We start from the raw sequence: 23992 nt of genomic DNA on the forward strand, positions 1-23992 counted from the left end.
GCTTTTTAATTTGCTTAACAAGTGTTTCTTAAGATCTCTTTCACATGTGTCCCCATCTGTCCAAGAATGCAGGGACTGTGGTGGGTCTGTCTTCACAGCTCTACCCCTCAGCACCTGGGACAGTGCAGAGCAGATGATCAAGAACCATCTGCTGAAAAAGACCCAGGCTGGCAACCTGATGTTGCTTCTGACACTGGGAATTCAAACACTACGACTGATGGACTAGACGCAGAAAGGACTTACGCTCGGTAAGAAAACACAGAATAAGTAAAATCAATACCTTTTTTTCCCTTCTTTCTTCCCCTCAGGCCATTTCAATCTTGTTGGTGTCATCGTGGACAGCTGGAGAGCCAGAAAATAACTGTAACAAGAACATTTTATAGTGGCTTAAATCTGCTAATGTCATTCCTACAGACACACTTTACTAACAGAATTATTCACTTGTTCAATTTCCATGTGAAGAGTTTTTACTGAGGCTGATTATATTTATATATCATTAGTCTTAACTGATTTTATTGATTTTATTGCTGGCTTAACGAAGCCACATGTGTGGGGCCCCTAGAAGGACTACCCAACAGATACCACAGTGCCAGCCAGGCCCAGCTCAATGGTACCGGCCCCACAGAGTCTCCCAACAGGAACTATTCCCTTCAGCACTGTTTGTGGAGGTCCTTCACTGTATTTGGCATCGCTGCATATGACTGGCTATATCCTTCTGGAACTCCGCGTGTTTGTTTTGACCATCAGCATAAATGAAAGGATTTAGAAAAAGGCACCAGAGAAACACAGTAAAACAGGCCACAGTATATCAATATTTCTCCTTTCTACAAATGTGCACAAAGAGGAAGGCCAAAGAATAGTATCTTACTAAGTTCATATTTTCTTTGCTGGCTCTCTTCATTTCACCAATGGCTACAGATTCCGGAGTAGGATACTTGTTTTTCTTTTCTGACATCATCTGATTTCCCAGGACCTTCCGCTGATTTAGGAAGAGAAAATATGTGATTTATAAAGATCTACTATATCTGTATTGTAGCTAAACTGACTGGTCTTTAAATCTATAGTTTCTTAGTTTAGAAAAATTTCAGATTTCAAATAAATTTCAGATTTCTGATAAATTCTCCCAGGCCGTCTTATACAAGGGAGGCCAAAGCATGTTCCAAATATTCTGAAATCATTGCCTTCCTTTAGGTGATCCCTTTTCCTCTACATTTGAAATACCTGAAATATAAGAAAGTTTTACAGTTGATTTAAACTAGCTAATGCAGGCAAGTTACAGTGTGCTTCTAAGACCATTTAAAAAAAAAACAGTTATTTAGCAGTATAATTTTTTTAAAGTTTTATTTATTTGACAGAGAGAAAGAGCGCAAGCAGTGGTAGCAGGAGAGGGAGCAGCAGCCTCCCCGCTGAGTAGGAAGCGAGATTCAGAACTCGATCCCAGGACCCTGAGATCATGACCACACACAGCCAAAGGCAGATGTTTAACCAACTGAGTCACTGAGGCGTTCCTAGCAGTATAATTTTTTCCCCCAAAGATGTGTTGTCCCTGGCAGCTGTTAAGAGCCCCCTCCCGACTCAGGGATACTTCTGCTAGGTCCACTCTAAGTCTGCTTCCCTGACATGTCTTTGTACAGGATTAGAAAACTTGGAGAAATCTTTAAGAGTTTCTAATATAGCACAAGAGCGTACAGGCCATCTTAAGGGGGTCACATGACTATACTGTCATTCAGAGCACAACTAAAATCGCTTTCATCTATGAACAGCTTAGAAGCTGACATAACCTACTGTAATAGCTGATAGTGACAATTCTACCATCTTTAGAGAAATCTTCCCTTTTTTCTTCTTAGAGAATAAGTTTAAATCCCCAGAAAAGAACTTAACAAAGCTAGAAGATGAAACCCTGCAATATAAATCTTAGCAATTTTTTTTAAAGATTATTTACTTATTTATTTGACAGAGAGAGACAGCGAGAGGAACACAAGCAGTGGGAGTGGGAGAGGGAGAAGCAGGCTTCCCGAGGAGTGGGGAGCCCAAGGCAGGGCTCCATCCCAGATGCTTAATGACTGAGCCACTCAGGCACCCCTCTTAGCAGCAATATTAAGAATATTCCAATATAGGGGCACCTGGGTGGCCCAGTGGGTTAAAGCCTCTGCCTTTGGCTCAGGTCATGGTCCCAGGGTCCTGGGATGGAGCCCCGCATTGGGCTCTCTGCTCTGCAGGGAGCCTGCTTCCTCCTCTCTCTCTGCCTGCCTCTTTGCCTACTTGTGATCTCTCTCTGTCAATTAAATAAATAAAATCTAAAAAGAAGGGAATATTCCAATATAATAAATTATTTACATGAGAGAAATTCTGGAGGAAAAACTTTAGCCCAAAAAAGGGATCAAAGAAGAATATAAATCGAATAGCTAAAACACAGAATAGCTGGAAAAATGAGACTACTACATCTTCCTTTCAGAAATCAGCTATCACCTCAGTAAGCTGAAATGGGGATGCCAGGAGCCACAGGACCGGCTGTAAAGCTTCTAATGAACATTTTTTTTTTTTAAAGATTTTATTTATTTATCAGAGAGAGAGGGAGAGAGAGCGAGCACAGGGAGACAGAATGGTAGGCAGAGGCAGAAGGAGACAGGCTCCCCGCTGAGCAAGGAGCCCGATGCGGGACTCGATCCCAGGACGCTGGGATCATGACCTGAGCTGAAGGCAGCTGCTTAACCAACTGAGCCACCCAGGCGTCCCTCTAATGAACATTTTTAAAAAAGATTTTATTTATTTATTTGCGAGAGAGAAAGAGCAAGAGAGAACACAAACAGGGAGGAAGGAGAATAAAGAAGGAGAGGGAGAAGTGGGTTCCCCACCTGAGCAAGGAACCCCATGTGGGGCTCCACCCTGAGATCATGACCTGAGTCAAAGGCAGCCGCCCAGCCAACTAGAAACCCAAGAGCCCCTCCAATGAACTTTCACTTTTTTTCATTTTTTTTCCATTTCTTTGTTTTAAATTTTTTTTATTATGCGATGTTAGCCACCACACAGTACATCATTAGTTTTTGATGTAATGTTCCATGATTCATTATTTCCAACAAACTTTTAAAAAGACATTTCGGGGGCACCTGGATGGCTCAATTGGTTAAACATCTGACTCTTGGTTTCGGCTCAGGTCTTGATCTCAGGGTGGTGAAATTGAGCCCCAAGTCGGGCTCTGCACTCGGTGCAGAATTTGTTCAGTGCAGAATCTGTTGGAGATCCTCTCCCTCTTCCCCTCCCCCAGCTCTCTCACTCTCTCTCTGAAATAAATAAAATCTTTTTAAAAAGGGGAAAAAAAGGAAAGTATCTCCTTAAAAAAAAAAAAAAAAGATATTTCATTACTCTATCACTATTGAGCAAAAACAATTATCTATTAATAGCTCAAAAGTCTCTTCATTCATAATGAAAATATCCTGTTTCATAAAATTCCGTAACATTTATATTTAAAATTACTGTTCTAAAATGTCTTATACTGAAAGATTTATAAGCTCTTTTATAATTCTAAAGTCCTAAATTCTCTCTCCACAAAGAAATGGGCAGCTGCCAAGAGGATACTCCATATTCACATTTCAGGCCACACTAAGCAATACATCTAGAGCCACTGCAGAACTTTCTTTCACTAGAATGAAAAAACTATACCCCTCTAGCTTCAGTTAAAGAAATATTTGACTAGTAACTTTTTAGTTTATTTGACTAATAGCTTTTTTGTTATCAATCAGCTCAATGACAGGAAGTCAGAGGGAATGACAGACTTCCAAGTAAAATGAACCAACAAGGATATTCATTTTATGAACTACATGTCGCAGGTGAATATACTGCTAGGGTTCTAGAAAAATAAATGAATTTTTAATTATAGTAAAATATATATAAGACAAAACTTACCACTTTAGCCATATTAAGTGTATAGTTGAGCAGCATTAATTCCATTCATACTGTTGTGCAACCATCACCACCAGCCATCTCCAGAACTTTTTCATCTCCCCAATAGAAGCTGGATACCCACTAGACAATAATTCCCAGTTCCCCCCATACTCTTAGCCCCTGACAACCACCATTCTACTTTCTTTCTCTATGAATTTGACCATTCTAGTTATCTCATATAAGTGGAATCATATAGTACTTGTTCTTTGTGACTGGTTTATTTCATTTAACATAATGTCCTCAAGGCTCATCAATGTTGTAGTATATGTTAGAATTTCCTTTCTTTTTAAGGCCAAATGATATTCAATTTTATGTATATACAATATTTTGTTTATCCATTCACCTGTCAATAGATACTTGGAGTGGCTTCCACCCTTCTCTTACTGTGACTAATGCTGCTACAAACATAGGTGTGCAAACATCTGTTTATGTCCTTGCTTTCAGTTCTTTTGGGTGCATACCGAGAAGTGGAAATGCTGAATATTTAATTTTTTGAGGAACTGCCATCCTGTTATCCATGACAGGTACACTGTTTTACATTCCCACCAACAGCGCATGAGCATTTCCAATGTCTCCACATCCCCACCAACACGTGTTATTTTCTGGCTTTTTCCATAATAGTCATCCTACTGTGACTTGCTATCTCACTGTGGTTTTCATTTGCATTTTCCTAAAGATTAAGTGATACTGAGCATCTTTTCATTTGCACATCTTCTTGGGAGAAATGTCTAAGTTCTTTGCTTATTTTTTAATTGTTTTCTTGTTTTTGTAAGAGTTCATTATATATTCTGGACCTTAACTCCTTCTCAGATATATGTCTTACAAATGTTTTGTTCCATTCTGTGAGTTGCCTTTTCATTCTGTTGATCACAAAGGAAATTTTTTTTTTTTTAAAGATTTTATTTATTTATTTGACAGAGAGAGATCACAAGTAGGCAGAGAGGCAGGCAGAGAGAGAGAGAGAGAGAGAGAGAGAGGGAAGCAGGCTTCCTGCGGAGCAGAGAGCCCGATGCGGGGCTCGATCCCAGGACCCTGAGATCATGACCCGAGCCGAAGGCAGCAGCCCAAACCACTGAGCCACCCAGGCGCCCCACAAAGGAAATTTTGATGGTAAGCAAGACTAATGCCTCAGAGGCTACTGGCCCCCACAGAATTGAGAGTGAATTCTAAATTTCTATTAATGATAATAGCTAAGACCAAAATGAGATTTAGATACTGTAGCAATGGTTAATGACTGCAGCTTAAAGAAAAAAATATATATTTTTATATATATTTTCTTAAAATATATATAAATATATATTAATTTTATTTTTCATTTTAATCAGAGCTCCTTACTCTTGCTGGATTTATAGATTTTAATAATGTTAAAACAATTTTTTAAAAGATTTTATTTATTTATTTATTTGACAGAGAGAAATCACAAGTATACGGAGAGGCAGGCAGAGAGAGAGAGGGAAGCAGGCTCCCCGCTGAGCAGAGAGCCCGATGCGGGACTCAATCCCAGGACCCTGAGATCATGACCCGAGCCAAAGGCAGCGGCTTAACCCACTGAGCCACCCAGGCGCCCCTGTTAAAACAATTTTAAAAAGAAAAACAGCAGAACACAGAACTGTGCTTAATCTCTCTCCAAGTTAACCAGAACCTTGCTTTAGTTTATGCCTGAAAATTTGAACCCCATTATCATGTTATCTACTGCCATCTGATGGCAATATGCAGTAGCTACAAGTTCAGATCGTCCACAAGGATGTGTAAATCGAACAAGTATAACGATGACATCAACAGCACAGAAGCAGATATTGTACTTGTTTTTTTTTATTTTTTTTTAAAGATTTTATTTATTTATTTGACAGACAGAGATCACAAGTAGGCAGAGAGGCAGGCAGAGAGAGAGAGAGAGAGAGAGGGAAGCAGGCTTCCTGCGGAGCAGGGAGCCCGATGCGGGGCTCGATCCCAGGACCCTGAGATCATGACCCGAGCCGAAGGCAGCAGCCCAAACCACTGAGCCACCCAGGCGCCCCTATTGTACTTGTTTTAAAATATATATTTTTAAGTAATTTGATACAAAGGAAGAGAATATACAACTGGATTAAAATGTTAAGCTTACAAAAATTTCAGCTACCTAAAACTCACTAGCCTATTGGAAAATCCATTTCCTAACCATTTCTGTAAGACTGTCAACTCCCTCACTTCTCCATAGCTTCTGCAAATTGTGCAGTGAACCTTGTGGCACAAAGCAAAGAACTCTCCACACTGCTCAGGAATGGGGACTCTGTCCTCAGTCCCAAAGAAAAGGAAGGACCTTTCTTCCAACCAACTGAGCCACCCAGGCGTCCCAGGACCTTTCTTTTACTCTCTAATCGTACAGCTCCTTCTCCAATTTGAAACACAGCAAAATGCTATAAAAATTAAAAGTTTTTCCAAATTCTATCTTTATCTTCTTACAAATGAACCCTTTACAGGATCCCAAAGAATACAAGAAAACTGTTTATGCCTAAAAAAAGTCAGACTGTTAAGCTTTCTCAAAGTCAATGCTAAAAATGACAGCATGGCATACCAACCTTAATAAGGCCACTGAAGGAACGTGAACGGGCTCTTTTCTGTACCCGAGGAGTAGAAGATTCTCGCCCTGGCGTCTGGGTCACAGACTGTTTATTAAACTAAGAGAAAACAAACATTTTATTATTATTTCCCCCCATCAAGAGCTAGGATTCTATGACAACAGCTAAGTGTAAATATCCAGACAAGACCAGGAATAAGTAAGTCTGTACACATATGGATTAGTAGGTAAGAAAGCAAATCTCAAAGGCAGAAATTATGTTGCCAAAAAAGTCAAAATTTATTAAATTACTCTAAGGAGATGGCACTTTATTTTCCTTTTTCTTATGTACTACGAAGTTGGAAGTATTGCCCCTATTTTACAGATTAGGAAACCAAAACCCAGAGAGTTATGTAATTTGCCCACGATCTCAGCTGGTAATCAAGATTTTTTGGCAGAAAGTATCTTGGACATAGAGAGTGACTAACACAACTAAAACAGTTCTTAATTTAAAATAAATTGCATGCATGGGATGCCTGGGTGGCTCAGTGGGTTAAAGCCTCTGCTTTTGGCTCAGGTCATAATCCCAGGGTCCTGGGATCAAGCCCCACATCCGGCTGTCTGCTCAGCAGGGAGCCTGCTTCCCTCTCTCTCTCTGCCTGCTTGTAATCTTGTCTGTCAAATAAATAAATAAAATCTTAAAAAAATAAAATAAAATAAATTGCATGCAGAATAAAGAAGTTACTAAAGCTCTTTAAATGGACATCTATCATGATTGCTTGCCAGTATTATCAGAGGAAATACATCAAAATAAAAAGTGATTAATTTTATCAATATCAGCTGTCTGTTTGATAGTATCTAACATGGAGAAATGCAAGATATAAAACACTGTATTGTCTCTATGTGGAAAACACAGAAGTCTCCACCCCCAAATTACTAGAATTCGTACAGCAATTCAGTAATGTGGCAAGATACAGTATCAATGCACAGAAATCAGCTGCTTTCTTACACACTAACAATGAAACTGTAGAAAGAGAAATTAGAGAATTGATTCCATTTACAATAGCATTAAAAACCCTAAGACACCTTGGAATAAACCCAACCAAAGAGGTGAAGGATCTATACTCTAGGAACTTATGAAAGAAATTTAAGAAGACACAAAACAATGGGAAAACATTCCAAGCTTGTGGATCAGAAGAAAAAACATTGTTAAAATGTCTATGCTGCCCAGAGCAATCTATACTTTCAATGCCATTCTGATCAAAATACCAATGGCATTTTTCAAAGTGATGGAACAAACAATCCTAAAAATTGTATGGAACCAAAGAAGACCCCAAATCGCCAAGGAAATGCTGACAAAGAAAAACAAAGCTGGGGCATCATGCTGCCTGATTTCAAGCTCTATTACAAACCTGTGATCACCAAGACAGCATGGTACTGGCACAAAAACAGACACATAGACCAATGGAATAGAATTGAGAGCCCAGATATGGACCTTCAATTCCATGGTCAACTAATCTTCGACAAAGCAGGAAAAAATATCCAGTGGAAGAAAAACAGTCCCTCTTCAATAAATGGTGCTGGGAAAATTGAACAGCTATATACAAAAGAATGAAACTAGACCATTCCCTTACACCATACACAAAGATAAACTCTAAATGGATGAAAGACCTCAATGTGAGACAGGGATCCATCAGAATCTTAGAGGAGAATATACACAGTAACCTCTTTGACATTGGTCACAGCAAATTCTTTCAAGACACATGTCCAAACGCAAGTGAGACAAAAGCGAAAATGAACTTCTGGGGCTTCATCAAGATAAAAGGCTTCTGCATGGCAAAGGAAATAGTCAACAAAACAAATAAGCAACCCACAGAATGGGAGAAGATATTTGCGAATGACACTACAAAGATCTATAAAGAACTTCTCAAAATTAACACCCAAAAAACAGATAAGTCAAAAAATGGGCAGAAGACATGAGCAGACACTTCTCCAAAGAAGACATACAAATGGCTATCAAACACATGAGAAAGTGTTCTCATCATTAGCCATCAGGGAAATACAAATCAAAACCACACTGAGATACCACCTTACACCAGTTAGAATGGCAAAAATTGACAAGGCAAGAAACAACGAATGCTAGAAAAGTTGTGGAGAAACTATTACACTATTGTGTAATAGAGAAACTATTACACTATTGGTGGGAATGCAAATTCGTGTAGCCACTTTGGAAAACAGTGTGGAGGTTCATCAAAAAATTAAAAATAGAGCTACCCTATGACCCAGCAATTGCACTACTGGGTATTTAGCCCAAATATACAGACATAGTGAAAAGAAGGGCAATATACACCCCAATGTTCATAGTAGCAATGTCCACAATACTCAAAATCTGGAAAGAGCTAAGATGCCCTTCAAAAGACGAATGGATAAAGAAGATGTGGTCCATATACACAATGGAATATTACTCAGCCATCAGAAAAGATGAATACCCAACTTTTGCATCAACATGGATAGGACTGGAGAAGATTATGCTAAGTGAAATAAGTCAAACAGAGAAAATCAATTATCATATGGTTTCACTTATTTGTGGAACTCCTAGTGTCCTCCATTTGTCCTCCACAAATGGAGGACACTAGGAGTAGGGAAAAATATAGGGAGAGAAATCGGAATGGGAGACAAACCATGAGAGACTATGGACTCTGGGAAACTGAGGGTTTTAGAAGGGAGAGGAATGGGAGGGATGGGTGAGCCTGGTGATGGGTATTAAGGAGGCATGGATTGCATGGAGCACTGGATATTATACATAAACAATGAATCATGGAACACTACATGAAAAACTAATGATGTACTGTATGGTGACTCACAACACAATTTTTAAAAAACCCACTGTATCGTCTTATTTAATGCTTTGATTCGCCATTCATCTCCCCAGTTAAAAAAATAATGACCTAGTACTTAATTCTTCTATATATCTGCTTTTTCTAACTATAGTTTTTAAATACGTGAATTGTAATTTTGCAAATTTTTATCCATTCAGATTCAGTTCTGAAGGTTTAAAAAAATGATAATTTTCATACATATTATATGAAAAAGTTCTCAAAGTTAATTATCAGAAAATTTAGTCACTTCTAAAGAGCTTAGAAAGCAGGCATCCCTCCTGGATATATTGAGACAACTGACAAACCATCATTTCTGATAATGTTGGCCAGGTAAAATAAGAGGGGTTCTCTTGTATCCAGCTGGCTGGAGCATCCATAGTTTCTTAGGAAGCTGTTTATCAATGTGTGTCCAATGCCTTTTCAAAACACATACTGTAATCCCCCTTTATTCATGATTTGCTTTCTGAGGTTTGTTACCATAATCAACCACAGTCCAGAAGCAGATGGTCCCTCTTCTGATGTATTTTCAAAAGGTCAGTAGTAGCTTAATGCTATGTCACAATGCCTATATATCATTCAGCTCACTTCAGCTAATCACATAAGCATTTTACCATTTTTTTTAAAGATTTTATTTATTTATTTGACAGACAGAAATCTCAAGTAGGCAGAGAGGCAGTGGGGGGGGGGGAGGCTCCCCGCTGAGCAAAGACCCTGGGATCATGACCCAAGCCAAAGGCAGAGGCTTCCACTGAGCCACCCAGGCGCCCCAAGCATTTTATCATCTTACATCATCACAGGAAGGATGAGTATAGTATAGTAAAATATTTTGAAAGAAAGAACACATTCACATAACTTTTATTATAGTATACTGTTATACTTGTTCTATTTATTAGTTACCATTGTTAATCTCGCATTGTGCCTAATTTATAAATTATACTTTATTATAAGTATGTATGTATTAAAAAAATCATACATCCATGGTTTTCAGGCATATACTGGGGAGTCTTGGAATGCACCCCCCACAGATAAGGGGCAGGAACGACTGTATTAAAAAAAACACACCACCTATGAAGTCCTTACTCAAAAACTAACTAAATAAATAAAACTAATTGGTATTCAGATCAAGTTTCTAGAATTGGATCTAACTACAAATTTCTCATAAATACAGTGAACTGAGGAACATGTTCAATAACACCACAAGGGTGCAACCAACAAAATCTAGACTGTGGAAAACAAACTATATGGTTTCTTTCACAAATAAAGGGCAGAGAGAGAGAGGGAGAGAAAATGTGAGAATATGTGTATTTAAACGTGATGTAGTAACCTGGATTAGATCCTGGCACAGAAAAAGGGCATTAGCCAAAAAAACTTCTAAAATCTGAATAAAATCTCTAACCTTAATAGTAATAGACCAATGTTAATTTCTTAGTATTAACAATGTTAACATTAGGAGTGAAGGGTTCCTTGGTAAAGGATACGTGAGAATTCTTTGTACTATCTTTGCAATTTTTCTCTAAACCTAAATTATATCAAACTTAAGATCATTCAAACAGGGGCGCCTGGGTGGCTCAGTGGGTTAAAGACTCTGCCTTCAGCTCAGGTCATGATCCCAGGATCCTGGGATCAAGCCTCACATTGGGCTCTCTACTCGGCAGGGAGCCTGCTTCCTCCTCTCTCTCTCTGTCTGCCTCTCTGCCTACTTGTTATCTCTGTCTGTCAAATGAATAAATAAAATCTTTAAAAAAAAAAATCATTCAAAAAAACTTTGGCAATTTTTTAGGGGGAAAACAAAAACAGGGGAGAGGAAGAAGCACCTATACATTAACAGGGACCCAATAGCTATATCCAGAAAAAAAAAAAAAAAAAAAAAAAATGCATACCCTTTGGTCATGCAACTTCTAGGAAAACTCTGCAATGAAAATGCCTATGAAAATTTATAAGCTAAAAAATAATCTAATTCCCAAATATGTCCAATAGTAGGCAAACTGTATACACATTAGGTTATATGTGATGAAATATTACACAGCATTAAAAATGTTCACAGCCTTTTGGGGCACCTGGGTGGCTCAGTGGGTTAAGCCTCTGCCTTCGGCTCAGGTCATGATCCCAGGGTCCTGGGATCAAGCCCCACATGGGGTTCTCTGCTCTGCGGGGAGCCTGCTTCCTCCTCTCTCTCTGCCTGCCTCTCTGCTTACTTGTGATCTCTGTCAGATAAATAAAGAAAAAATCTTTAAAAAAAAAATGTTCACAGCCTTTTAACAACATGGGAAATGATCATGATATAATGTTAAAAGGATGGGAATTTTAAAAACTGAATATATATTATGACCTCAAACAAAAGGAAAAAAATGTTAAATACATATATTCATGGAAAGAAAAATTTCATAGAAGAAAATACTCCAAAACTTTTATCAGTGGTTATCTCAGGATGATTACAAGTGATTTTTCTTCTTTATACTCTTCTGGAGGTTGCACTGCTTCTATACTGAATATTTACTATTCTTATAATCACAGAGAGAAAAATCAGGAAATAGTAAAATTATAGTTTCACCAAGACAAGGTGGCAGTATTTTAAATGTAGGCAAGGAGTTCACAAGGAAGCATGAGAAAATGTTTGTGCTATAATGTTTAGTGAAAAAGAGAGAGAAAAGAAAGTATGTGGTATGACCCAAACTATGTAGAAATTTATTGACAGGAAAAAGTCTGAAATACCGAAAAGGTAAACCCTGGTGGGATGAATGATTTATTCTCTTCTTAACCTTCCTCATGATGTCCTATTTTTCTAAAAAGAGCAAAAATGATGTTAGTTTTTCCTTTGTATTATCTCTAACCCTCTGCTTTCTTGATGACAAAAGTCATGACACTTGGCCCTGAACTGTTGTCTTAGTTTCCAACAAGAATTAAATCACTTCACCACTTTGAAACTGCAATAATACTCAGCCAACACCCTTGAAAATTCCAGTCATAACACGATTTACTAAATCTCAAAGTAACTTCAAAGAGCGTAACAGAAAACTTCTCTTGAAGGACTCTATCAATTGTTAAGAACAGCTCAGTTCAACATTTTTCTGAGCACACGGTTTTGTCTGGCCCTAAGCTTCAGATTAGGCATAAAAAAAATAAAAACACAGATTTCCCTCAAGAAGGTCCAGTTGAATAAGAAGCCAAGAGGCTGACTATGCCTGTTCAGCTAAAATTCAAGAGGGACTGAGACAAAACAAATTTCCCAAGAAAGAAACTAACGAAGTCACGGGGATTTACTCAAACTACACTTTAGTCTCAAAATGGCAAATGAGAGACCTAATTTTGCTTCCATTAGCTCCAAAATAAACAAACTTAGCTACCAGAATTTCTACTTTCTAATATCGAACTAGGTCCCTGAATTTACCACTTTTGCTCTACTGTGCCAGCCACTTTATATAGACTCTAATCCTTATATAGTCATGAAACATGGATATTTCAATTACTATTTAAAAAACAAGGAAATTGAAATCAGAAAGATTAAATTATTTGCCAAGAAAATCTGAAGGATTTAAACTTTGGAACAATATATTGCAACTGCTGGTTCTCTCTCAGCATGCTTGGTACATGACCAAAATTAGAGAAACTCTAACCATACTTGGATCCTTCTGTTTAACTCTAAAAATCCAAGAGCCTCCACTCCTTTCTTTAATGGGACAGTAGTTCAGAGACTGCCATTGAGGTTCCACTGACAAGTCTGCTTTCCTGGCCAAGCCAAGCTTGGGCCAATAAGAGCCAAAAATTAAATGAGATTCTTAGCAGTATTCATTAGTGATTCCACAACCTTGATCACATTCCAAAGCCCCACCACTGTTTCCCTGCCTTCATGTACCTGTCTAATAAGTTGTTTCTTCTTTGCTGACTCTGGCATATTGTGAACATGTTGGAACAACTCTCTCAATGCCTCTTCCGTACGCTGCTGGGTCTCTTCCTGGTGAGAGCAAGAATCTACCCAATTCCGTTTCTGAGATTTTGTCAATTGGAAGGACTTAGTAGGACATGAAGCTATCAGATCAAGATCATCCTAGAGAAAATTTAAAGAAAAGCAAATTAATATATCCTGCCAGCTTTGTTTTCAGGTTTCTACAAACCTGAAATAAAAAAGGAGAAAGAAGTGGGGAGCATGTTATGTTCATACCCAGGAATAAGAAAAAATTTAAATAGAATTATCACATGAAAAGAAACCTATTAATTACAGATGATATTAATAGCCCACTCCCAAAAATCTGCCTAGAGAACCTAAATTTATTTAGCATATTGCTATTCTAAGTAGCAATGGTGGCTCAGTTGGTTAAGCGCCTGCCTTCAGCTCAAGTCATGATCCCAGGATCCTGGGATCGAGTCCCCCATCGGGCTCCTTGCTCAATGGGAAGCCTGGTTCTCCCTCTGCCTGCCTCTTCCCCTGCTTATGCTCTCTCGATCGCTCTCTCTCTCTCTCTCCTCTCTTTCTTTCCCTGACAAATAAATAAAGGCTTTAAAGAAAAAAAGAATATTGCTACCAAAAATTATATTTATGTAAGAGTACAATTTTCAGGGATGCCTTGGTGGCTGAGTGAGTTAAAGCCTCTGCCTTCGGCTCAAGTAATGATCCCAGGGTCCTGGGATCGAGCCCCGCATCGGGCTCTCTGCTAAGCGGGGGAGCCTGCTTCCCTTCCTCTCTCTCTGCCTGCCTCTCTGCCTACTTGTGATCTCTGTCTGTCAAATAAATAAATAAAAATCTTAAAAAAAAAAGGAGTTCAATTTTCAAAGCATCTTTTTATTACATGTAACTCTCACTGCTTTCCTATAAGGTAGCAGGGAAAGTATCATTTCCATCTGATAGAAGAAAAAACTGAAGTTAAGCCCTAAGTTTAAAGTCATTTAGATACTAACGCGATGGAGCCATCTGGAGACCAAGTGCAAAGGCTCTTGGCTGGTGCTCTTTCCTCCCTCCAGAATATGATGGGATAACTACATAAGAGTGGTTGGTGGGAAAGAAACAACTCTCTAAGAAAAGCTACACTGCAGTTAAACTAGTTGACTAGTTGCAGTATAACTGTTTTCCTGGTCACACCAAATATTTACTGAATGAAAAGCGGAAAGAAAGAGGAGCAGACACAAGAGCGTAAGATGACAGCGTAAGTTCCTAACCAAGAAAGGCTAAATAGAGATCATCAAAAAGTACTTGTGAAGTTTTTTGGTTTTTTTTTTTTTTTTTTAAAGATTTATTTATTTGACAGAGAAATCACAAGTAGACAGAGAGGCAGCCAGAGAGAGAGAGAGAGGGAAGCAAGCTCCCTGCTGAGCAGAGAGCTCGATGCGGGACCCGATCCCAGGACCCTGAGATCATGACCTGAGCCGAAGGCAGCGGCTTAATCCACTGAGCCACCCAGGCGCCCTTGTGAAGTTTTTTAAACTGCTCAGTTTTGAAGCTTAATAATTATACAGTCTTATTTTTTTAAAAAAAGATTTTATTTATTTGACAGAGAGAGAGAGTACAAGCAGGGGGAGCAGCAGAGGGAGAGGGAGAAGCAGGCTTCCCGCTGAGCAGGGAGCCCAATGCAGGACTTGATCCCAGGACCCTGGAATAACGACCCGAGGCGAAAGCAGAGTTAACCATCTGAGCCACCCAAGCACCCCTACAGCCTTATTAATAAATACCACACATTTGCTTTCTAAGCCCTTGTGGTCTCAAGTCTTTGAGACATTTGATAGAGTGTTACCACTGAACCTGAAACAAGAATGTATTATAGAAAACTGTGATTTATTGCTGTAAAATATTTAGTACATTTGCTATTTACAGCCTGTTTATATCGTATGCTATAAGAATGCACAGGGGGTGAGGGGCACCTGGGTAGCTCAGTCATTGGGCATCTGCCTTCGGCTCAGGTCATGATCCTGGCATCCTGGGATCGAGCCCCATATCTGGCTCCCTGCTTGGCGTGCAGCCTGCTTCTCCCTCTCCAGCACCCCTGTGCTTGTATTCCCTCTCTCACTATCTCTCTCTGTCATAAATAAATAAAATCTTAAAAAAAAAAAAAAAGATGCACAGGTGCTTTATGGAACTCTTTAAGCAAGCAGTCTACACCATCACTCATATGTACAGGATACCATCCAGCAGTGGTGTATCTCTGAGAGGAAACAAGATGACTATGTGGGGGCCCTCTTATTTCAACATTTAACTTTCATCTCAGTCTTTCACCTTATCTCAAACTGACTAGATAACTTTGAACTATAACAGTAACAATATTTTGGGGTGCCTGGGTGGCTCAGTTGGTTAAGCATCTGCCTTCGGCTCAGGTCATGATCCCATGGTTCTAGGATCAAGCCCCACATCAGGCTCCCTGCTCAGCAAAAAGCCTGCTTCTCCCTCTCCCACTCCCCCGGCTTCTCTTCTGTGTCAATTAAATAAATAAAGAAAATATTTAAGAAAAACAAAAAACAGTAACAACATTTTATTTTCCATGTTCCAAAAACATTTATTTTCCATTTTTATTTTCCATTTGCCTTTACTCTGATTTCACACTTCGTTTTAAAACTCCACTAATCTTAATTAACTCTCTCATTGTTTGGGCTAAGATCAATTTCCTATTCTTACCTTTGATGCTTGAGTTCTGGAGCCCAAATAGTGCAATCTGGCACATTCCCGAATATAAACAGGAGCCTGGGCAGGATATAAAAAGAAAACCAAGAACAAGTAGTTAGCAGTATCTAAAATTCTTTCAGACCACAAGAATAGTGATTCTTGAAATAATCTGACTGGCAATCCTTAAAATGCCCTATTCCATAGCTTCCTTTCTCTTGCCACCAAATGGTATCTCAACAGATTTCTGATAGGAAAACTGTTTTTGAAAAGATAGTACTATAGTTTAAAAAATCAAATATGGCATGTATATACTCAAATGAGCCAGAAACAAAAATACAGACATTTGTAGTAATGTTTATCTTTGACAAAAACTACTCCAAAAGGGGCACTTTGGTGGTTCAGTCAGTTAAGCAGGCAGCTCTTGATTCCAGCTCAGGCCATGATCTCAGAGACCTGGGACTGAGCCCCATGTGGGGCTCCAAGTTCAGTGGGGAGTCTGCTTGAGTTTCTCTTCCACTGCCCCTCCACATTCACACATATGCTCTTTCTAAAGAAAGAAATCTTTAAAAAAAGAAAAAGAAAAAAAAAAAACCTTACAAATTACAAGTGGTCCCTAAGTCACATTTTAAAATCACTGTACAGAAAATACCATTTAGAATTACTATGGGGTAACAAGAGAAAAGAAAGAATTTAGTTTATTGATACATTGCACAGAATTCTATGACACCATACCCTGAATCAATCCCAGCAGAACTGTCAAATAATACAACTGCTATGGGAGAGAATTCGGTAACATCTAAGAAAATTACATTTGCATTTACCCTTAAACCCAGAAATCTCACTTTTGGAAAACCATCCTGATGATATATCTCCAGAAATCAAAAACATACTTGGATGATATTAATCGAAGATTAAATACAACCTAAACATCTATTAATAGAGAACTGGTTGAAGTGAATTTTTAAACATCCATATAACACATGACTATCTAGTCATTAAAAATGAAAGAAGAGGGGCTTCTGGGTGGCTCAGTGGGTTAAGTCTCTGCCTTCGGCTCAGGTCATGATCTCAGTATCCTGGGATGGAGCCCCGCATCAGGCTTTCTGCTCAGCGGGGAGCCTGCTTCCTCCTCTCTCTCTCTCTGCCTGCCTCTCCACCTACTTGTGATCTCTGTCTGTCAAGTAAGTAAATTAATTAAAAAAAAAAAAAGTGAAAGAAGAGGGCAGCCCTGTCGGGACCCTTCTCACTCTTCAGAGCTTTTTCTGTATATTCACTTAATAAACTTCTATTGCTTTACTCATAAATAAATAAATAAATAAGAAAGAAGAGAGGGAGTAAGGGACAGAAAAAAGACTTTATGAACTAATAGGAGTAATTTCCAATATCTACTGTTGAGTGAGACAAGTTAGAAACAGTATATAAAGTACCTGTGTAAGAAAGAAGAGGAAATAGGAACATACATACACATACACACTTATTTGTTTTTACAAAAAAAAACACAAGGGTCGCTTGGGTGGCTCAGTGGGTTAAGCCTCTGCCTTTGACTCAGGTTATGATCTCAGGGTTATGGGATCGAGTCCCACATCAGGCTCTCTGCTCAGCAGGGAGCCTGCTTCCCCCTCTCTCTCTCTCTGCCTGCCTCTCTGCCTATTTATGACCTCTGTCTGTCAAATAAATAAATAAAATCTTTAAAAAATTAAAAAAAATTTTTTTTAAAAAAGAAACACAAAGGGAACCAGGATATAAATGAGAAAATCATGAAAATGGTTAGGACAATGACTGAGATTTATCTAAGTACACCTTTTTGTGAAGTTTAGACTTTTGAACCATATAAATATTCTACAGATTCAAAAAAATACAATTAGGGGCACCTGGGCGGCTCAGTGGGTTAAAGCCTCTGCCTTTAGCTCAGGTCATGATCCCAGGATCCTGGGATGGAGCACCGCATTGGGCTCTCTGCTCAGCAGTGAGCCTGCTTCCCCCCATCTCTCTCTCTCTGCCTGCCTCTCTGCCTACTTGTGATCTCTGTCAAATAAATTTTTTTTTAAAATCTTTAAAAAAAATGAACTAATCATTTCTTTTTAAAAAGAATTTTAATCTACTTCTTGCCCTCACAGAGACTAAATGCAATGATACTCCAGAAACAATGAGTGTAACTAGTGTCACTCAAAGAAACCAGGGCTCCTTGAAGAAAATAAGTGATTCCAGGCCCAGGGCAGAGCAAATGCAAAGTGAGCTGGGGACATTTTTATGCCAGGAAGGAAACAGACTAATGGAATCCTGTCAAAGAGACAGAGCAGGAAGAGCTTGCCAGGGCTCTCACTGGCCAAATATGAGACAAGTTGAAAATTAAAATGAACTGAAATTGACTTAAGATTTTGAGTAACTACAAGCCTATGAGTCTATAGAAACAGAAGAAAGGAAAGCTCTCTTCCAAAGAAAAAAGTCAACTAATAAAGATTAAACAGTAGAATTAGAAAGCAACTATTTTGTAATACCCAATATAATCATAGATTCCAACAGGATTATCAATGGATGCTAAAATTATTACATTAGGTAATCACCGTCCAGGTTACTTACTAATTGCGAAGAGAGAAGTATACCTTTATAACTGAGAGATGTGGCAGTTAGCAAAATTAGCATCCCTGAGAGGGAGACAATCTGACATCCTGCACCTCCTAATGTGATGCAATCTGACGCAATACGATGTACACAAACACCAGCTGTGAAGCTTCCCCAAATACCTTTAACGTGAATCTAATCAAGCCTCTAGACCTAACTTACAGTTTACAGGAACTACAAAAAAAAGGGACAGAGAACAAGTCAAATAACCTTGAGAAAACAAGAAGACAAATTTAGGATATGGAATATTCTATAACTCAATTGGCCTGTATGCGTCAACAAATCAATGACATGAAGGAAAAGCATCAGGACTGTTCCAGATTAAAAGTGTGAAAATCAGGGGTGCCTGGGTGGCTCAGTGGGTTAAAACCTCTGCCTTCAGCTCCGGTCATGATCCCAGAGTCCTGGGATCCAGCCCCACATCGGGCTCTCTGTTCAGCAGGGAGCCTGCTTCCTCCTCTCTCTCTCTGCCTACCTCTCTGCCTACTTGTGATCTCTGTCTGTCAAATAAATAAATAAAATCTTAAAAATAAAAAAAGTATGATAATCAAAAGCAATATATAAACCTCCATTACCTTATGTTATTAAAAACAGCAGCTATGAAATACACTCTTAGGATTTACTGGGGGAATTTGAATCTGGACTGAATATTAGCTAATACGCAATTCTTATTAATCTTCTTAGGATAATGGTACTGTGACTATTAGGAGAATGTTCGCAGAAGATGCATGCTTCAGTATTTTTTTTTTAAAGATTTTATTTATTTATTTGACAGAAATCACAAGTAGGCAGAGAGGCAGGCAGAGAGAGAGAGAGGAGGAAGCAGGCTCCCTGCTGAGCAGAGAGCCCGATGCGGGACTCGATCCCAGGACCCTGAGATCATGACCTAAGCCAAAGGCAGCAGCTTAACCACTGAGCCACCCAGGCGCCCCATGCTTCAGTATTTATATATGAAGTATTACGATGTCTGCAATTTACCATCGGGGGTTCAGCCAAAAATAAAACAAACAAACAAAAATGAATATATGGAATAAGATAAAGCAGATATGGCAAATGGTAACATTTGTTGAACCTCAGAACAGTGAGTGTTCAATGTTTTACAACTTTTATCTATATTTGAAAAATTTCAGAATGAAGTTTTAAAAAAAGAGTCTTGAGACAAAAACCTTAAGACACCTACAGTTCAATTTTCTTTTTAAGATTTTATTTATATTTGACGGAGAGACAGCAAGAGAGGGAACAAAAGTGGGGGGAGTGGGAGAGGGAGAAGGAGGCTTCCCGCCATCAGGGAGTCCTACCCAGGGCTTGACCTGAGCTGAAGGCAGACACTTAAAGACTAATTTAATTTTTACCTTGGTAAACTATAAAGGCAGAGCTCAAAACCAAAAGAAATTTCCTCCAAACAAAACTATGACAGAGCCCATACCCACTTATTCTACGAAATTCACTTTTAAAAAAAAAACAGGTGTCTGGTGGCTCAGTCAGTGGAGCATGCGACTTTTGATTTTGGGGTTGTGAGTTCAGGCCCCGTGTTGGGTGTAGAGATTACTTTTTAAAAAGTTAAAATAAAAAAAAAAAAAAAAAGAAAAAACAAAAACAGTTCTGCCCCCTAAAGTCACTCTCTCTAAAAACAAAGCAAAACATGGGGTGCCTGGTGGCTCAGCTGGTTAAGCATCTACCTTCAGCTCAGGTTAGGATCCCGGGGTCCTGGGATCGAGCCCCACATTGGGTTCCTTGCTTAGCCAGGAATCTGCTGCTCTCTCTCCCTCTGCCCCTCCCCCCACTCGTGCTCTCTTTCAAAACCTTTAAGAAAGTAAAATATAATTATAAAAACAAAATAAAACAAAAAACATTCTTTGTCCTGTTGTCCTTTATCTACTGTTCTAATCCACTTATCTAGATCTTGACCTCTAATGGATGAAAATCTTTGACCTGAGCACCCAAGCCTGTGATGCAGCCCTCTGTTTGCCAGCCTATTAAGATTCTGATTTTTCATTTCTAAACTCTGGACTCTGGATCACTCACCATCCTACAGTCAATAAATCCTAGGATGGCCTCTATGTTCACACCCTGCATACTACAGAACTATAGTCATCACAATAGTATGCTACCAGTATAAAGACAAACATATAGACTAACTGTATAGAACAGAGAGTCCAGAAATAAACCCTCACACATATGGTCAAATGAGTTTCAATAAGAATGCCAAGACTATTCAATGGGAAAAGGACAGATTTTCAACAAATGATGCTGGGAAAACTAGATATCCATAGCAAAAGAATAAGGCTGGCACTTACTTAATACCATATAGGAAAATTATCTCAAAATAGATTCATAACCTAAATATAAGACCGAAAACTAAAAAAAATTTTTAAAAAGCATACAACAAAAGTTTTGCAGCACTGGATTTGGCAGTGATTTCTTAGATGTGACACAAAAGGCAGAGTCAACAAAAGGAAAAAAATAAACAAATGGGAGACTTCACAAAAAATTTCCAATTTTGTGTACCAAGACTCTATTAACTGAGTAAAAAGGCAACCCACAGAATGGGAGGCAATATTTGCACATCATACATCTATCCAGATATATATGAAGAATTCCTACAACTCAACAATAAAAGAGCAACCCAATTTCAAAATGGGCAAAGGCCTTGAACAGACATTTCTCCAAAGAAGACAAGCAAACAAGCAATAAGCACGTGAAGATGCTCAACGACTCACAAATCATTAAGGAAATGCAAATCAAAACTACAATGAGATACCACCTCATAACTATCACCAAAAAAACCCACAAAATAACAAAATAACTGTTGGTAAGGATGTGAAGAAATGGGAAATCTTGTACATCACTGGCAGGAATGTAAAATGATACAGTCACTATAGAAAACAGTATGGCAGTTCAGTGAGAATTACCATGTAATCTGGCAATTCCACTTCTAGATACCCAAAAGAATTAAAAGTAAAAGCAGTGTCTTGGGGCACTTGGGTGGCTCAGGGGGTTAAAGCCTCTGCCTTTGGCTCAGACCACGATCCTAGGGTTCTGGGATCCAGCCCTGCATGAGGCTCTCTGCTCGGCGGGGAATCTGCTTCCTCCTCTCTCTCTGCCTGCCTCTCTGCCTACTTGTGATCTCTGTCTGTCAAATAAATAAATAAAATCTTAAAAAAAAAAAAAAAAAAGGAGTGTCTCAAAAAAGATATTTGTATACCCATGTTCATAGCAGCATTATCCACAGGAGCTAAAACATGGGAGCAACCCAAGTGTCCTCAACAGATAAATGATAAGCAAATGTGATATATACAATGAAAGGGATATTACTCATCCTTAAAAAAGGAAGGAAATTGTGACAAATACTACAACGTGGATGAACCTTGAAAACATGCCAAGTGAAATAAGCTAATCACAAGAAGTGTGATTCCACTTATATGAAGAACTTAGTCAATTCTCTCTCAATTCTCAGCTTTTCCAGATGGCAAGACACTACAATTGAGAAATTCACTATCAGGAAAGTTTGCTCTACAGAAAAGACCAAGAATATGACTGTGCAACTTTTTGTTTGAATCTTAGAAACATCAAAAGGTCAAAATTTCCAGTCATACAAAGGGCCCTTTCAAGAGAATAAAGATTGTCTCAATCAAATGAGAGGGCCTCTAGGAAGCAGAAAAGGTACTATTCCTCAGTCTTCTCACCAGGAGACCATGGTAGAAAAGGGTTTGTCTTCAAAAGATCTGTATATGTGGGTTTTGTATAATGGAGTGACTCCCTCTGAAATCCATAGAACCACAAAGTTGAGAAAATTATGTGGCCAGAAACATTGACAGTTTGGACTAAAAGGGACAAGGTACAAAATGAAAAGAGACTGTCAGAGCCTCAAAATCCTACTGACAGGAAGCAGGCAGGATAAATTCACCCAACTGCCAATACACACCGGCTTTCATGAAAAAGGAAAAATGACTCAGTGGAGCCAATTAACCTACTCAGTCTCCAGATACCTTCCTATTCCTCCTCACCTTGGCTATTTTCTCTGGGTTTTGCCACTGTCCAACCTGGTTTCAAGTCCCAATCAGGACCTTTTTGGTTGTCATCCTTACATCCCTGATGAGAATCCCACCATGCTTCAACCTCCTTATCTTGTTACCACCCAAATCCCAGCCCTTACTTACCTTAAAAAGTTTCTGGGAGTGTTTGATCATAAAAGCCATCCCATTGTTTAACTTTGTGATATTTTCTTGAAGGTCATTTGCAGTGACCTATTCAGAGGAAAAGAAATCAAAAGAGGGGGATTAAGAGCTGGGAAATGGGGGCGCCTGGGTGGCTCAGTGGGTTAAAGTCTCTGCCTTCGGCTCCGGTCATGATCCCAGGGTCCTGCGATCAAGTCCCATATCAGGCTCTCCGCTCAGAGGGGAGCCTGCTTCCTCCTCTCTCTTTCTCTGCCTGCCTACTTGTGATCTCTATCTGTCAAATAAATAATAAATAAAATCTTTAAAAAAATTAAAAAAGAGCTGGGAAATGGAATAGATACTCCATTTACTTACCAATAAGCTTATTTTTTCAAAGATACAGTGGCTTTTTTTCCCTAACAACAGTGCTTCTAATATAATGTTTAATTCTGGAAAGGCCTTTTGGTTCAGCAGGGTTTCTACTGAAAATGACATAACCTAAGAGAAACCAGGTATCCCTGAAGTTACCAAAAAATCCTTGAAAAACAATCTTTGTTTCCTAATTCTGCTCGAGAATTATACATGCAAGCAGAGCTGCTAAAGAGCATCTAGTCTGGGATTCAAAATGGGCAGGAAGAATGGAATCTATACCAACCATCAAAGACACTGCCTCTTCAGAGAAACTGGAGTTTCTCCAAAAGGTGAGAGAACTGTCACTACTAGTTGATACCAAAGGTGACATCTGTTTCTTAAAAACACATAAGTTCATTAATTTTCTTCTTGTTTCTCCTGCCTCTAAAAAAGAGCACTTGAGCATCTCTACTATCCCAAAGCCTCATATCTCTGTTACTTAATCTGTTTGCTTTTACCAAGATCTCTTAATATTTTTTTATAGGCAGAGATTACTCACTTTTTTCATAATTTCAGCTGGCTGGTTCTAAAATTCTTTCATTAGGAGGCTTGACCTCCTTAATACAGACAAATGTTGGTGTGTCCTTTTATTCTTACCCACCTCCCCAGAAACCTTTGTCTGGGCAGAGGTTCTTCCTGGCCTAGAAGATCACATTTTTTTCACTCGTTACTTGTTATGTAAAATATTGGATACTACTCCTTTCCCTTTTTTTTTTTTTGGTAAAGTAAACTCCATGAGCCCACTGTGTGGCTGGAACTCAGGACCCAAGATCAAGTTTCAGCAAGCTCTACTGACTGAGCCAACCAGGCATTCCACAACTGCTCTCCTTAATCTTCCTTTTCTCATTTTTTATAATCC

At 38.8% G+C, this 23992-nt stretch overlaps 1 protein-coding gene across 3 annotated transcripts in view; it reads right to left on the reverse strand.

The window, feature by feature from the left end:
- The window catches only part of ARHGAP19 (Rho GTPase activating protein 19), a 63154-nt gene that overhangs the window by 4837 nt on the left and 34325 nt on the right, over positions 1–23992 (reverse strand). The window contains exons 6-11 of one of the 3 annotated variants that reach the window (XM_082722148.1): positions 22726–22812; positions 15956–16021; positions 13211–13402; positions 6501–6599; positions 869–979; positions 283–361 (exon numbers count right to left, since the gene is read on the reverse strand). In XM_082722148.1, the coding sequence (XP_082578274.1) occupies positions 305–361; positions 869–979; positions 6501–6599; positions 13211–13402; positions 15956–16021; positions 22726–22812 (612 nt within the window). In that variant the 3' untranslated portion in view covers positions 283–304. Of the gene's footprint in view, positions 1–280; positions 362–868; positions 980–5966; positions 6242–6281; positions 6600–13210; positions 13403–15955; positions 16022–22725; positions 22813–23992 lie in introns of those variants that run through there. The other 2 variants (XM_082722149.1, XR_014309291.1) reach the window with 2 other exon arrangements.

Source organism: Mustela nivalis, assembly GCF_964662115.1.
Source record: "Mustela nivalis genome assembly, chromosome: 2".
Classification (NCBI taxonomy): Eukaryota; Metazoa; Chordata; class Mammalia; order Carnivora; family Mustelidae; genus Mustela; species Mustela nivalis.